Source organism: Ursus arctos, unplaced genomic scaffold (genome assembly GCF_023065955.2).
Source record: "Ursus arctos isolate Adak ecotype North America unplaced genomic scaffold, UrsArc2.0 scaffold_24, whole genome shotgun sequence".
Taxonomy (NCBI): domain Eukaryota; kingdom Metazoa; phylum Chordata; class Mammalia; order Carnivora; family Ursidae; genus Ursus; species Ursus arctos.
The window spans coordinates 43,559,723-43,574,551 of record NW_026622919.1 but is presented as its reverse complement, the minus strand read 5'-3'; the positions used below and the strand labels follow the sequence as shown (position 1 = coordinate 43,574,551).

At 47.7% G+C, this 14,829-nt stretch overlaps 1 protein-coding gene across 4 annotated transcripts in view; it reads left to right on the top strand.

Moving 5' to 3' along the window:
• The first annotated feature begins 1,263 nt into the window (after nt 1-1,263).
• PRPF8 (pre-mRNA processing factor 8) overlaps nt 1,264-14,829 on the top strand; it is a 31,562-nt gene continuing 17,996 nt past the window's right edge. Inside the window, exons 1-24 of one of the 4 annotated variants that reach the window (XM_026517840.4) lie at nt 1,264-1,365; nt 1,556-1,666; nt 2,147-2,315; nt 3,298-3,462; nt 3,552-3,770; nt 3,887-4,099; nt 4,226-4,351; nt 4,433-4,538; nt 5,611-5,801; nt 5,929-6,048; nt 6,140-6,329; nt 6,459-6,578; nt 6,689-6,823; nt 7,505-7,634; nt 8,003-8,199; nt 8,312-8,518; nt 8,645-8,808; nt 8,962-9,088; nt 9,209-9,401; nt 9,685-9,872; nt 10,034-10,272; nt 10,489-10,635; nt 10,832-11,042; nt 11,248-11,364. In XM_026517840.4, coding sequence (XP_026373625.1) covers nt 1,567-1,666; nt 2,147-2,315; nt 3,298-3,462; nt 3,552-3,770; nt 3,887-4,099; nt 4,226-4,351; nt 4,433-4,538; nt 5,611-5,801; nt 5,929-6,048; nt 6,140-6,329; nt 6,459-6,578; nt 6,689-6,823; nt 7,505-7,634; nt 8,003-8,199; nt 8,312-8,518; nt 8,645-8,808; nt 8,962-9,088; nt 9,209-9,401; nt 9,685-9,872; nt 10,034-10,272; nt 10,489-10,635; nt 10,832-11,042; nt 11,248-11,364 — 3,774 coding nt within the window. In that variant the 5' untranslated portion in view covers nt 1,264-1,365; nt 1,556-1,566. The remainder of the gene's footprint in view (nt 1,366-1,555; nt 1,667-2,146; nt 2,316-3,297; nt 3,463-3,551; nt 3,771-3,886; nt 4,100-4,225; nt 4,352-4,432; nt 4,539-5,610; nt 5,802-5,928; nt 6,049-6,139; nt 6,330-6,458; nt 6,579-6,688; nt 6,824-7,504; nt 7,635-8,002; nt 8,200-8,311; nt 8,519-8,644; nt 8,809-8,961; nt 9,089-9,208; nt 9,402-9,684; nt 9,873-10,033; nt 10,273-10,488; nt 10,636-10,831; nt 11,043-11,247; nt 11,365-14,829) is intronic. The other 3 variants (XM_026517841.4, XM_048226866.2, XM_048226865.2) reach the window with 3 other exon arrangements.

The window sequence follows — 14,829 nt, the reverse complement described above, 5'->3', positions numbered from 1 at the left end:
GTCCTTTTTTTATTCCATCAAAACCTTAACATCCCCCATTGCCATCAAAACTTTACTAATGCTCCTCTCCCTTCTGTGAATATCCACACGAGCCAGCCCTTGCCTGAGCTCTCCTTTACATTTTTCTCTAATTATTTCACCTTTGAGTCCTAAATTGTCAACCAGATTGAGAGGTCCTATCGGTTACAATTCCTCTGCATCCTCCATGGTAAACTGTGTGAGTTCAAACAGACTTACCTGTTGACTAAGTCAGATTTAAAGTTATTAGGATGGAATAAGAGAGATAGAAAGCGAAACAAGGATGGCAGGAGATGATGGGGCGCCTGGGCGGCGCAGTCGTTAAGCATCTGCCTTCCGCTCAGGGCGTGATCCCAGCGTTCTGGGATCGAGCCCTACATCAGGCTCCTCCGCTAGGAGCCTGCTTCTTCCTCTCCCACTCCCCCTGCTTGTGTTCCGTCTCTCGCCGGCTGTCTCTCTCTGTCAAATAAATAAATAAAATCTCAAAAAAAAAAAAAAAAACCCGATGGCAGGAGATGGAGTACAATTCAAGCAGCAAGACATAGGCAGCGCCTGAGGAAAACAAGAAGCATTTATAAGGTGTCCACTATATACTCCATAATGCAATCATTGCCAGAGAGAGAAGAAAAGGAATGGAGGGGGAGAGGTAAAGACACCAAGCAATGCTGTTCCCCAAGGCTTCTTTATTTTTCTAGGTTCATTGTATAACTCTTTGACTTCACAGGCAGGGTTAAATGTCCGGCCGCCAACCCCCGTCACATTGCATTGTAAGATCCTGGGTTGCTTGACCTCCCCGCTCCCTATGAGCTCCGTGAAGGTTGGCTTTTCCCCCTGTTGCATTTGCAACCTCCGATAACTGGGCACTCAATAGACGAAGGCTTAACGAATGAATGTTATGAACGAACAAAGGACTGATGGGCTCGGAGCTAGCCGACCTCAAGTCTACATTTACACAACTAGACACAGTGAAATGTGCAGATTTTAACAAATTTATTTTTGAAAAATAAGGTCCTTCGTAGTCTGACGGCCCCCAATCGTGGACGGTAAGGCGAGGTTCGTCTACGACAGGTCCCCAAAAGCAGCCCGAAAAAGGCGGGAGGCGGAGCTTGCGCCTACCGGACCCCACCCTCTTGCGTTCTAAACTTTCCGCCTATGGACCCGCCCCCTCTGGCGCTATCTGCAAGTCTAATTGGTGAGCTCTCTAATCCGTCTGAGGACACGGGCGCCTATTGGGTCAACTGCTGAACGAGAGTTGCGTACTTCCCGGCGTTGGGAACGCACAGCGGACGTAGGTTTGCCGCCATTGCTTTGCGAAGAAAGCGGCGGCCTGTGTGAGGGTCTGTGGGGGTGCGTTGTGGGCTTTATGGGCTGGGCTGAGGGAGGCGTGATGGGGGTCGGGCTGGATGACCGGAAAGTTGGGATTGGCCGGGCTGGACGAACTCGGAGCAAAGCGGGACTGCCGGCCGGGGTTGTCGACGCGTTCCTGCTGGACTCGGGCCCTATTGCTCGTTCAATTTTTTCTTTCTCTGTCTCCCAGATTCTCCGGGAATGGCCGGAGTATTTCCTTACCGAGGGCCGGGTAACCCGGTGCCCGGCCCTCTAGCCCCATTGCCAGATTACATGTCGGAGGAGAAACTGCAAGAGAAAGGTAAAGAACGCGTGCGGTAGCGGCGCCGGGGGGCCCAAAGGCTTAGGGCGGCTGTGCGCGTGCGCGCAGCGGGTTTGCTTCCTTTCCCCGTTTTGGCAAGCGTCAGAGCGTTAGGTGTCAGCTTACTTATAGCCCCATTTATTTTTTCGTCTAATTAAGTGTTTAACGGTGTCTGTTATTTGCAGTCATTGATCCAAGCTATGAGGACACAACAGCAATGAAAAAAAACCCTGCCCTGACGGGTTAAGTTGCAGTGAGGGAGGTAGACAATAAAAAACTTAATCTGTAACAAAAATGTCAGACAGTCATAAATGTGATAAAGGAAAAAGTAAAGCAGAGTGAGATAAGAGAGTTGTAAAGGAGTGTTCCTGCTGTATGCCCACCCCTAACTCATACATCCTGAGGGGCTTACCCTGGGGTGAGAGGTGGGGATGATCAGGCTAAGGGCTTGCAGTTGTTTAAACTGAGGTGTCTTTGTAGCCCGAAAATGGCAGCAATTACAGGCCAAGCGCTATGCAGAAAAGCGGAAGTTTGGATTTGTGGATGCTCAGAAGGAAGACATGCCCCCAGAACATGTTAGGAAGATCATTCGAGACCATGGAGACATGACCAACAGGAAGTTTCGCCATGACAAAAGGGTCTACTTGGGGTAAGGAACCTCTTGGAATTATTTCATGTGGATTTTGACCTCTTTCCTTTCTCCCTGACCCATAGGTTGCTATCCTGGATAGCTGCTCTGTCATTTTGGGAACAGGAATTCTCTCTGACAGCCCATCTTGGTGGTTAGAAGAGAAGAGAAAAAACTAGGTTCTGTGATAATTTCCAGATCTTCACTTATTCTCTTGATTGCCCTAATTTTTTTTTTTCTTGATCTGGCACTAATTTGTCTTGTTGAAGCTATGATAAGATGTCCCTATCTTTGAATGGGTTGAAACCCATAACAGGACACTACATTCTTGTTTCCTGTAACTCCTCAGTGACCAGAATTCTGAGGTTCAGGATATTTAACTCCTAAGGCCTCTCTACTCTTGTTTTTCTGTGGCCCCAAGCTGAGTGAATACAGGTGTAAGCGCCTTAGCAAATTTTTTTTCCATTTGGAAAAGCAAAAATGTTAGCCACTTAATAAACTGGTCTAACATAGCTATTAAAAAAAAGATAGCCATAGATGTTTATTTATAAAAAAATTTTTTTTGAGAACTGTGCTAGGTGCTAGGAATATAGCAGTGAATAGAAAATAATGGGCTTTCTGGATCTTATGGTCTATGGCACGACAGACACAAGAAAGATGGCTACGATAAAATATGAGTATTTTATTATTATATGGGAAGGTACAGAGAGTATAGAATGTGTAATAGTCCAGAAGCTGTCTTTAAAGGGACAGCTATTGATATAGAGAGACAGAAGCCCAATATTGTGGGACTGTGAAGTTTAAGAGAAAGAGTGGCACAATTGAAGGGGGGGGGGAATAGGGTTCCTAGTCAAGGAGGATCTGTGTGCTAAGTTTGAGAGTTTGGACTGTAAGGCAGGCTTTTCTATGGAATGTGGTACTGTGATACCATGTGGCTTTTCTGCATGGCACAGGCAGCAGAACACCTAGTCATTTATAATCCTCTCTCTCCCTAATGTTGCAGTGCCCTCAAGTACATGCCCCACGCAGTCCTCAAACTCCTGGAGAACATGCCTATGCCTTGGGAGCAGATTCGGGATGTGCCTGTGCTGTACCATATCACTGGAGCCATTTCTTTTGTTAATGAGATTCCCTGGGTCATTGAACCTGTTTACATCTCCCAGTGGGGGTGAGAAGGGCTGGAATGTGGCGGTGGTGGTGGTGGTGGTGGTTGGGGGCAGTGGGTGGAAACCGTAGTGTAACATTGCTGACTTTTAGGTCAATGTGGATTATGATGCGTCGAGAAAAAAGAGACAGGAGGCATTTCAAGAGGATGCGGTTCCCCCCTTTTGATGATGAGGAGCCACCTTTGGACTATGCTGATAACATCCTAGATGTTGAACCACTGGAGGCTATTCAGCTAGAGCTGGACCCTGAGGAGGATGCCCCTGTGTTGGACTGGTTCTATGACCACCAGCCATTGAGGGACAGCCGGAAGTGAGTGATGATTGGAGTTACTGCTCCTGTGAGAGTTTTGGAAGTCCAGAAGGAGTCCTCAGTGAATGGCTGGGCTAGGTATACCTTCCTGACATAGGCCTGTCTTTTTTTCCTAGGTATGTGAATGGCTCCACTTACCAGCGCTGGCAATTCACACTGCCCATGATGTCTACACTCTACCGCCTAGCCAATCAGCTCCTGACAGACTTGGTAGATGACAACTACTTCTATCTGTTTGATCTGAAGGCCTTCTTTACCTCCAAGGCGCTCAATATGGCCATTCCTGGAGGCCCCAAATTTGAACCTCTTGTTCGAGACATCAATCTCCAGTAAGTTGGAGATATTGGGGATTATAGGCACCTTGGGTTGTATAAAATCTAATCTTGATCCTTGAGATCCCGTTGTGGTTTCCAAACTCCCCAAGTAGTCTGCTCATCCTTTATTTTGTACCCTAGGGATGAAGACTGGAATGAATTCAACGATATTAACAAAATCATCATCCGGCAGCCTATCCGCACTGAATACAAGATTGCTTTTCCTTATCTATACAACAACCTCCCACACCATGTCCACCTCACCTGGTGAGAACCAAAGCAAAGGTGGGGGGGAAGGGGGGTTGGGCCGGTGCCAGAGAACCTGAGCTTACTCTTCCTTCATTTTAGGTACCATACTCCTAACGTTGTGTTCATCAAAACTGAGGATCCTGATCTCCCAGCTTTCTACTTTGATCCTTTGATCAACCCAATTTCTCACAGGCACTCCGTCAAGGTGAGAAGGAGAAACAATTGACCTTAGTTCCTTTTTTTTTTTTTAAGATTTTATTTATTTATTTGTCAGAGAGTGAGAGCACAAGCAAGGGGAGCAGGCAGAGGGAGAAGCAGGTCCCTGCTGAGCAAGGAGCCTGATGTGGGACTCAATCCCAGGACCCTGGGAATCATTACCTGAGCCAAAAGCAGGCGCTTAACTCACTAAGCCACCAAGGCGTCCCTGACCTTAGTTCTTTGGAGAGAAATTTCCTGACCGTGGCTGAAGTGTTACTAGATAAAAATTCAGCTACAGGGAGACATGTTTGTCATCCTGTTTAGTGTTCCCCTTGAGTTTTAAGCTAATTTGACAGTTCAGCACTTGGCTCAAAGTAAGTTATTGGTGTTATCTGGGTTTCTGTGATTGGGACTTTGTATATTCTGGTCTGTTTGCATTATGGTTTTTTTTTTCAGTCCTTTTATTGAGATATAGTTACATACATGTCCTTCATTTAAAGTGTACAATTCAGCAGTTTTTAGTTTTTTCACAAAGTAGTCCAGCGATTCCCATAGGCAATTTTCAAAACTTTTCATCATCCCAGAAATCCCCATACCATTAGCAGTCACTCTGTTTCCCTCGAACCTCCCTTGCCTAGGCAACTCCTAGTTTTTGTAGATTTGCCTATTCTGGAGATTTCATATAAATGGGATCTTAACAGTATGTGGTCTTTTGTGATTGGCCTTTTACACTTGGAGTAATATTTTTGATTTTTACCCACGTTCCATAGTGTTCTTAACAGACCTCCTTACCCTAGCATAGTTTTTGTGTTTACCTAAGGTAGTGGGGCTCATTTGGGAGACCTTTGGTGGTGAGCCAGTTGGGGTGTGAGGAGTGATTCTTGGTTTCCTGGTTGGTCCTGGCTTGTTCTCTGCTCCCTTGGCCCTTTTGGCCTGACCCTTTAGGGCTTCTCTTGTCTGACAGCCCAGTTTCCATGGTAGATGGAGCCACTGTGCTCGGCCCCAGAGAGTTTCCCTCTTATCCCCATTCTCTGCCCAGTTCAATGGGAGCTGAACCCTTGGGGGGGTTCTTCTTTCAGAGCCAGGAACCGTTGCCTGATGATGATGAGGAGTTTGAGCTCCCAGAGTTTGTGGAGCCCTTCCTGAAGGACACACCCCTCTACACAGACAATACAGCCAATGGCATTGCCCTGCTCTGGGCCCCACGGCCCTTCAACCTACGCTCTGGTCGCACCCGCCGGGCCCTGGACATCCCCCTTGTCAAGAACTGGTAAGACTACCTGGGGGGATGGTAGTGGATGTATAGGAGAAAAGACTCCCAACTGGGTGGGCATGCAGCCTTTTCCAGAGGGATTAGAAGGAGAGGTGGGCTAGCTCTGGTTGGCTTGTTTTCCCAGGTATCGGGAGCATTGTCCTGCTGGGCAGCCTGTGAAAGTGAGGGTCTCCTACCAGAAATTGCTGAAGTACTATGTGCTGAATGCCCTGAAGCACCGACCCCCTAAAGCCCAAAAGAAGAGGTAAGGTGCCTGAGGGTCGTTGCTCAGACTTCTTTTATTCCAGAGTTAACCAGGAAGCTAACTCTCCCTCTCTGACTTATTCCCACCCCAGGTACCTGTTCCGCTCCTTCAAAGCCACCAAATTCTTTCAGTCCACGAAGCTGGACTGGGTGGAGGTGGGGCTGCAGGTTTGCCGCCAGGGCTATAACATGCTCAACCTTCTCATTCACCGTAAAAACCTCAACTATCTGCATCTGGATTACAACTTCAATCTTAAACCTGTCAAGACCCTCACCACCAAGGTGTGTGCATTGTACCTTAAGGGTCTTCTGGGCTTGAGGGATGGACGGATTTTGCTCTGTCCTCTGAGGAAGGCATCCATCCACTTGGGACCATTGCTGATTAATGTTTATTCTTGGCACCTTCTCCAGGAAAGAAAGAAATCTCGTTTCGGGAATGCCTTCCATCTGTGTAGGGAAGTTTTGCGTTTAACTAAGCTGGTGGTGGACAGTCATGTGCAGTATCGATTGGGCAATGTGGATGCCTTCCAGGTGAGGCCAAGTATCTCTCATCCCTGCCACGGGTAGGGAATCTGAATGAAGCCTGAGCTGATCATGGAGCTGGCTGTAGTGTAAAGCCTCATGGGATCGTTGTGTTGCAGCTGGCAGATGGGTTGCAGTATATCTTTGCTCATGTGGGGCAACTGACAGGCATGTACCGGTACAAATACAAGCTGATGCGGCAGATTCGCATGTGCAAGGACCTGAAGCATCTCATCTATTACCGCTTCAATACGGTGGGACCCTGCCCTTCTGCTCTCACTTTCTCCATTCATTCATTCATTCATTGTGGGGGGAGGGGGGAGGAGGAGAGGGAGAGCATCTTAAGCAGGCTTCATGCTCAGCGTGGAGCCTGATGCGTGGCTCGATCTCAGGACCCTGAGTTTCAGATCCATTTCAATTTTTAGGTCTAGTCAGGGCTCTTTCCTGGGACTTACTTAGAGAGAGCCTCTAAGTGTGTCATTACTTGCCCTCACCTTGTGAATTGTAACACTTCCCCCCCCCCCCCAAAGCTGCCGTTTGTTTTGTTTTTAAGATTTTATTTATTTGCTAGAGAGAGAAAGCGCACAAGCAGGGGGAGCAGCAGGCAGAGGGAGAAGCAGACTCTGTGAGCAGGGAGCCCAATGCGAGCCTTGATCCCAGGACACTGGGATCATGACCTGGGCCGAAGGCAGACGCTAACCGATTGAGCCACCCAGGCATCCCAAAAGCTACCTTTAAATTGGGAATCTCAGTTACTGGTTTCTGCCTTATAATTTCTCATTTACTGCATTTTAGATGTTGAGGTCCCAGAGTTTTGCCTCTTTTTCCCTCTGTTGTCTAAGATGTGTTCCTCTTGACCCCACCTGTGTGCAGTTTTCTATTGCTCTCTAAATGAATTGCTAACTTACGTTCTTGATTTCTGCTTGGGACCATAGGGCCCTGTAGGGAAGGGCCCTGGCTGTGGCTTCTGGGCTGCTGGCTGGCGGGTCTGGCTGTTTTTCATGCGTGGCATCACCCCTTTGCTGGAGCGGTGGCTGGGCAACCTCCTGGCCCGACAGTTTGAAGGTGAGTGTTCTTCTCTGTTTCCAACTTGTGTTTTATTATCGCTTCATGGGTAGATCATATGTTTCTGTTCTATCCCCTGCCCTTGTTTGAGACTGAAAATCCCTTCCTGCTGGATTGCCTATAACAGGTCCCGTTCTCCAGTGATTCTGATCTAGTATTCTGTTTCTTGGGTTTCTCTCTGGGGCCTTGAGGCTATCTTGCATTTGCAGGATGGAAATTTCTCAGAAGCATAGTTGTGAATGTCCCGAGATAGTTCGTCTTTTCTGCAGGTGCTGGGCATATGGACAGTGTAACCATGGTTAATGAGGGGGCATGATGGTAGAGACTCATTGAAAGCAATCTTGCTTTTTAATCAATTTCACTTCTAGGCCGACACTCCAAGGGGGTGGCAAAGACTGTTACAAAGCAGCGAGTGGAGTCGCATTTTGACCTTGAGCTTCGAGCAGCTGTGATGCATGACATTCTGGACATGATGCCTGAGGGAATCAAACAGAACAAGGCCCGGACGATCCTGCAGCACCTCAGTGAAGCCTGGCGCTGCTGGAAGGCCAACATTCCCTGGAAGGTGGGTGTTGCCCCAACTCCAAGAAGCATGGGGATAGGGTTACCACTCCTGGGCTCCCTTTGGGAGTTACATGGTTGCTGTCACTTTCTCATTGTGCCTTTTACACTTTCAGGTACCTGGGCTGCCAACACCCATAGAGAATATGATCCTTCGATATGTGAAGGCCAAGGCTGATTGGTGGACCAACACTGCCCACTACAATCGAGAACGGATCCGCCGTGGAGCCACTGTGGACAAGACTGTTTGCAAAAAGAACCTGGGCCGCCTCACTCGGCTTTATCTGAAGGCGGAACAGGAGAGACAGCACAACTACCTGAAGGTTAAGCAGCTTAGGCTGGGCTGCACGTGGGGAGTGGGCAGAGGGATACACTGCTGGTTTGGGACCGTGCCTTGTCCGCAGGGATTAGGCCACGGTGGGAGGCTGATTATCACGTCTGTTTCGCAGGATGGGCCATATATCACAGCAGAGGAAGCGGTGGCAGTGTATACCACCACTGTGCATTGGTTGGAGAGCCGGAGGTTCTCACCCATCCCATTTCCCCCACTCTCCTACAAGCATGACACCAAGTTGCTCATCTTGGCCTTGGAGCGGCTCAAGGAAGCTTACAGGTGAGGAATAGAGTAGGTAGATTCTTTTGGGAAGGTGAGAGCGTGGAGAACAGCGTCATTGTCAGAGGCCAAAGGAAGAAGGTTTAGCCTCAGTCCTTTCTGGGTTTGGTTTCCTCTTGGTTTTTCCGTTCATCTTTTCTTTTTCCTTGTCAGTGTGAAGTCTCGGTTAAACCAGTCTCAGAGGGAGGAGCTAGGTCTGATAGAGCAAGCCTATGACAACCCCCATGAGGCATTGTCCCGCATCAAGCGTCACCTCCTCACACAGAGAGCCTTTAAAGAAGTGAGTAAGCTGCCTCTTCCAAGTTTTCTGTTAGCTATGCTATTCATTCATGGCACCCAGGGTAGTGGGTTGCCTCAGGTGATTGGTGGATCCGAGTAAGCCAGCTTCCCTGTCCGACAGGTGGGCATTGAGTTCATGGATCTCTATAGCCACCTGGTGCCAGTATATGATGTGGAGCCGCTGGAGAAGATCACTGATGCCTACTTGGACCAGTACCTTTGGTATGAAGCTGACAAGCGCCGTCTTTTCCCACCGTGGATCAAGCCTGCTGACACAGAACCACCTCCTCTGCTTGTTTACAAGTGGTGCCAAGGTAAAGTTTTTCTTGCTTTGCCCTTGGACATTGAGGTCAATTGGGTTGATCTGAGGTGAATTGAGTTCTACATCAAAATTCTCATTCAGGCAGTATACTTAGTTTATTCTCTTGCTGCATAGGTGCCAGGGCAATAGTGTTAAACCAAGCAAAGCCGACACTCTTAGCAGTCCAGATGAATGAGTGGAGTGAGATGAGGTTATGGGTTATGATAGGTACTGCAGGCACTAGCCTTGGAAGGGAATTTCTAACCTGTTGGAGACCTGTCTTGCCTACTCCTCAGGCATCAATAATCTGCAGGACGTGTGGGAGACGAGTGAGGGTGAGTGCAATGTTATGCTGGAATCACGCTTTGAGAAGATGTATGAAAAGATCGACTTGACCCTGCTTAATAGGCTGCTGCGACTCATCGTGGACCACAACATAGCTGACTACATGACAGCTAAGAACAACGTCGTCATCAACTATAAGGTGTGTCTTGGGGGCAGGGTATCAAGGAATTGGGGAGGGGTGTGTCTGGCTCCCTGGGGTAGGATTTGCTGAGGGGAGGACCAAAGAGGATGGGCCCCAGAGAGGCCTGGGACATGGCCGTGAGTTAAGAATCATTCAGAGTTGTAAATCTTTTGTTCTAGGACATGAACCATACAAATTCTTATGGGATCATTAGAGGCCTGCAGTTTGCTTCATTCATCGTGCAGTACTATGGCTTGGTGATGGATTTGCTGGTGTTGGGACTGCACCGGGCCAGTGAGATGGCTGGGCCCCCTCAGATGCCAAATGACTTTCTTAGTTTCCAGGACATAGCCACCGAGGCTGCCCACCCCATCCGTCTGTTCTGCAGATACATCGATCGCATCCACATTTTCTTCAGGTGAGGGCTTGCCTGCATTCTTACCCTTGAGGCGTATGCCCAGCCTCTGAATGCAGCTATTATACCTTAGTTGACTTGTTTCTGGGTTGGGGCTCTAAAACAGAATGAAGTCCTGTGAGTAGGGTGGGGGTTGGAGGTGGGCTTTATTTGCAAAGCTGTAGGTCTCATGGGGTCCCAGGTTATTTCAGTCTCCACAGTGCATCTTGCCTGGTGTAGGTTCACAGCAGATGAGGCTCGGGACCTGATCCAGCGTTACCTGACAGAGCATCCTGACCCCAACAATGAAAATATCGTTGGCTATAATAACAAGAAGTGCTGGCCCCGAGATGCCCGCATGCGCCTCATGAAGCATGATGTCAACTTGTGAGTCTTAAGTTGGGGCTGTGGGAGCTGGAAGAACATCAGCCTGAGGGACCCAGAGAACACTTAGAGGGAATTTATGAGGTTGTGTCCTGGGTGGAAGGAGGGTACTCTCCTAGAATACTGAGAGTCTGGCCTTCTGAGGGAAGTTCCTTCAAGTTCCAGGAGAGTGATGTGACCATATGTTCTCTGTGAGCAGGGGTCGGGCAGTGTTCTGGGACATCAAGAACCGCCTGCCACGGTCAGTGACTACAGTTCAGTGGGAGAACAGCTTTGTATCTGTGTACAGTAAGGACAACCCCAACTTGCTGTTCAACATGTGTGGCTTTGAGTGCCGCATCCTACCTAAATGCCGCACCAGCTATGAGGAGTTCACTCACAAGGATGGGGTCTGGAACCTACAGAATGAGGTACAGTCTGGAAAGGGGGCTTGGTAGCATTACCACCCCTGTACCTTTGGGGTGTGCAGGGGTGAGGAACACCATCACACCTTTTCATTATCAGTCAGTTGAGCCTTGGTGTGTGGGTAGAGTTTAGTAGGGGGGCAGGGGTCAGAGTTGGTCCTTGCTTCTGGGGCAGTAGCAGAGACAAACTAACCTTGACCTTGTGGTTTAGGTTACTAAGGAGCGGACAGCTCAGTGTTTCCTGCGTGTGGATGATGAGTCAATGCAGCGCTTCCACAACCGTGTGCGTCAAATTCTGATGGCCTCTGGCTCTACCACCTTCACCAAGGTATATAAGGCAGTCAGCCCTAGCTTGCCTCATGTCCTCTGTCCGTCTCCTTTCCCTTTCAGCTCTTCCCCTGGTTGGCTCTTGTTTCTTCCCAGCTTTTCCCAGTGTACCAGTTTCCATGCTTTATGGTATAGCAGCTTAGAGTATCAAATCAACTCAGGTACTTTCTGGGAATACCTGTAGGGAATGTGCAGCCTAGTTCTGTGTAGTTGTGATGACTCTAAATTAAGGTAAGAATAGAAGCTGGATTCTCGAATTTGAACAAAAATTTTCATTTTTTTTTTTTTTAAGATTTTATTTATTTATTTGACAGAGAGACAGGCAGTGAGAGAGGGAACACAAGCAGGGGCAGTGGGAGAGGGAGAAGCAGGCTCCCAGCGGAGGAGCCCGATGTGGGGCTCGATCCCAGAACACCAGGATCACGCCCTGAGCCGAAGGCAGCAGCTCAACGACTGCGCCACTCAGGCGCCCCAAAAATTTTCATTTTTTACATCTTACCAGGAGCTTATTATTTATTCATATGGTTCATCTTTTAAGCAATAACTGCGTATATAAAAAGCAAGTATAACTAGCTATCTCAGTGTTTATTTTCCCTTTCAGTTGCTTCTAAAGGCCCAGCTGAAGGCAGCTGGAATTGAGAAAAAATAATCTGGGGATTCGTTAACTGTGTATACTTAAGTTTCTGCAGGGTTTAAAAAGTCACCTTGCCTTTCCTGCCGTCTTTCCTGCCGTCATAATGGGGCACATAATGTCTTAGCTGACACTCTTAAGAGCATCAGTAATGCCAAAAAGAGAAATGCCAGGTTCTTATTAGGCTGAATGCTTTTGTTAAGGATACATGTTCTTAGTTTTGTTTTTTAAGTTTTGTTGTTGTCGTCGTTGTTGTTTTAAATAATCTCTACACCTAACTTGGGGCTCAAACTCACAACCTTAAGATCAAGAGTTGTGTGCTCTTCCAACTGCGTCATCCAGGCGTCCATTATCTTAGTATATCTTACTTAAAATTTCTCATGTTTTTGGGGGTTTGTTAGTATAAGAAAAAGGTTTATCCTTTTAGGTTGGTTTATTCCCTCCAAGGGTCAAATAATAAGAATTATGTAACTCATTCATTCCATTGGTGTTTGTTGATAACTTTTGGGTTCAAGGGTCCGCACACACTACACGTAACATAGAGTCTCTGCTTTGGTTGAGCTGGCCAACCTAGTTGGGGAGACAGATCCGTGGACAAGAGAACTGTAACAGGATGTAGTGTTTTTAGAGCTATAGTATTATTTGGGAATCTGTGAGAAGACTCAAGTTAATGACTCTAGCCCCGTCTGGGAGAGGGAGAGGAAAGGTTTATCAGAAGAAGTGACATGCAATGAGACAGGTGAGGGAGGGCGTTCCTTCAGCCTTATGTCTGGAGAGGTAACTAGCATGATACGTGTAGGGCTATAGAAGGTTCGGGTTGATTGGAGTACGGTTGTGGAGTTGGGACTGTTAAGAAATAGGGGCTGGATAGATAAGCAAGAGCCAGATGCTGGAGGGTATTGCATGCCTTGTTAAGATCCTGTGAGGGTCTTAGGTGTAGGAGTGACTTTTCCAGATTTCTGTGTTAGGTGATTCTTCTTGCAGCTGTGGGTAGGAAGGGTTTAGAGGAATGGGGTGGGAGATCAGGTTTGGAGACTTCTGAATTCCCGATGACAGTAATGAGAGCAGTGAGGAGACAGGAGCATATTTGATAAGTAGTTAGCAGGTAAAGTCAGCAGAGCCTCATTTTGGTGGGATGCCAGAGGGAAAGGAAGTAACAGTTTTTGGCATGACTGACTAGGTAGATATTGGCACTACCAGCTGGAAGAGTATAGGAAGAAGAGCAGGTTTAGGAGGGAAGATAAGTAGATTTAGTTTAGGATGTAACAAGTTTGAGGTTCCTGAGAACATCCAGATGGAGTTGTTTGGCAGGCATTTATTATATCATATTTCTTCCATTCCAAGATAAGTATATATGTACATGTGTGTTTCCCCCCTTAGCATTGCTTCTGTTATTTATTTATTTTTTTAAAGATTTTATTTATTTACTGGACAGAGAGAGAGACAGTGAGAGCGGAAATACCAGCAGGGGGAGTGGGAGAGGGAGAAGCGGGCTTCCTGCCGAGCAGGGAACCCAATGTGGGGCTTGATCCCAAGACCCCGGGATCATGACTTGAGCCTAAGGCAGACGCTTAATGACTGAGCCACCCAGGCGCCCGCACCCCCCCCCCCCGCCCCCGCTTAGCGATGCTTCTTTTTTTTTTTTTTTTTTTTAAGATTTTATTTATTTATTTGACAGAGACAGAGACAGCCAGCGAGAGAGGGAACACAAGCAGGGGGAGTGGGAGAGGAAGAAGCAGGCTCACAGCAGAGGAGCCTGATGTGGGGCTCGATCCCATAACGCCGGGATCACGCCCTGAGCCGAAGGCAGACGCTTAACTGCTGTGCCACCCAGGCGCCCCAGCGATGCTTCTTAAATCAATGGTCTCTTAGATTTGCTGAAAAATACTTTAAGTTTTTGAGGGAGAAATGAGGTGAGAAAGAGCAGTGAGGGGTAATTTTGAGGCTCCTGTAAGATGTCCAAATGGAGATGTTTTTGCAGTCTGAAGCTTGGAGAAGATATCTGGGTCGAAAATGTAGATCTAGGAGTCTGTCAGCATGAAGGTGGTGGTTTAAAGCTCAAGAGTGAGCAAGATTGGGAGGGGGGTGGGGGAATGGGATAGACCGGTGATGGGTAGTAAGGAGGGCACGTATTGCATGGTGCACTGGGTGTTATACACAACTAATGAATCATCGAGCCTTACATCGGAAACCGGGGATGTACTGTATGGTAACTAACATAATATAATAAAAAATCATTAAAATAGAAAAAAAAAAAAAAAGAGTGAGCAAGATTGTCCAGGTCAAGTGTAGGGAAAGAGAAGAGCAGAGTGATGAATTTGGAACCATGGGAAACACTGAGCAGCAGTGTGGCCAGACTGGAAGAGTGCCGGGTCATCAGAGCCAAGGGATGTCAGGAATTGGGGCGGGCATTTAACAGTGTCAGTTGCCTAAGAGTGTTTTAGTTAGATAAGGCCTGAAAAGTATCCATTGGATTTGGCAGTCAGGACGTCATTGGTGACCTTAGCAAGAGCTGTTTCAGAAATAGTGGGGATAGAAGCCAGATTGCAGTGGGTGAGGCTTTATGGGAAGTGAGGGAGTGGAGACAGCAAGGACTGGCAACCTGCCGGAGCTGGAGTAAGAAGAAGGACATTAGATGCCACCTAGAGGGAGATTTAAGTCAAGGCAGTATTTTTAAATGGGATTGGCTTGAACATGTTCCCGTTAGGAAGGAGCCAGGGCAATTCAGTGTGCAGCAGACCAGTGTGGTAAGTGATGGAGCAGTATTCTGAGGAGTTGTGTGGGGGGGTATAGTAAAGGGCAAGCGTCCTCTGAACCTAAAAGAAGAGAGGTCTG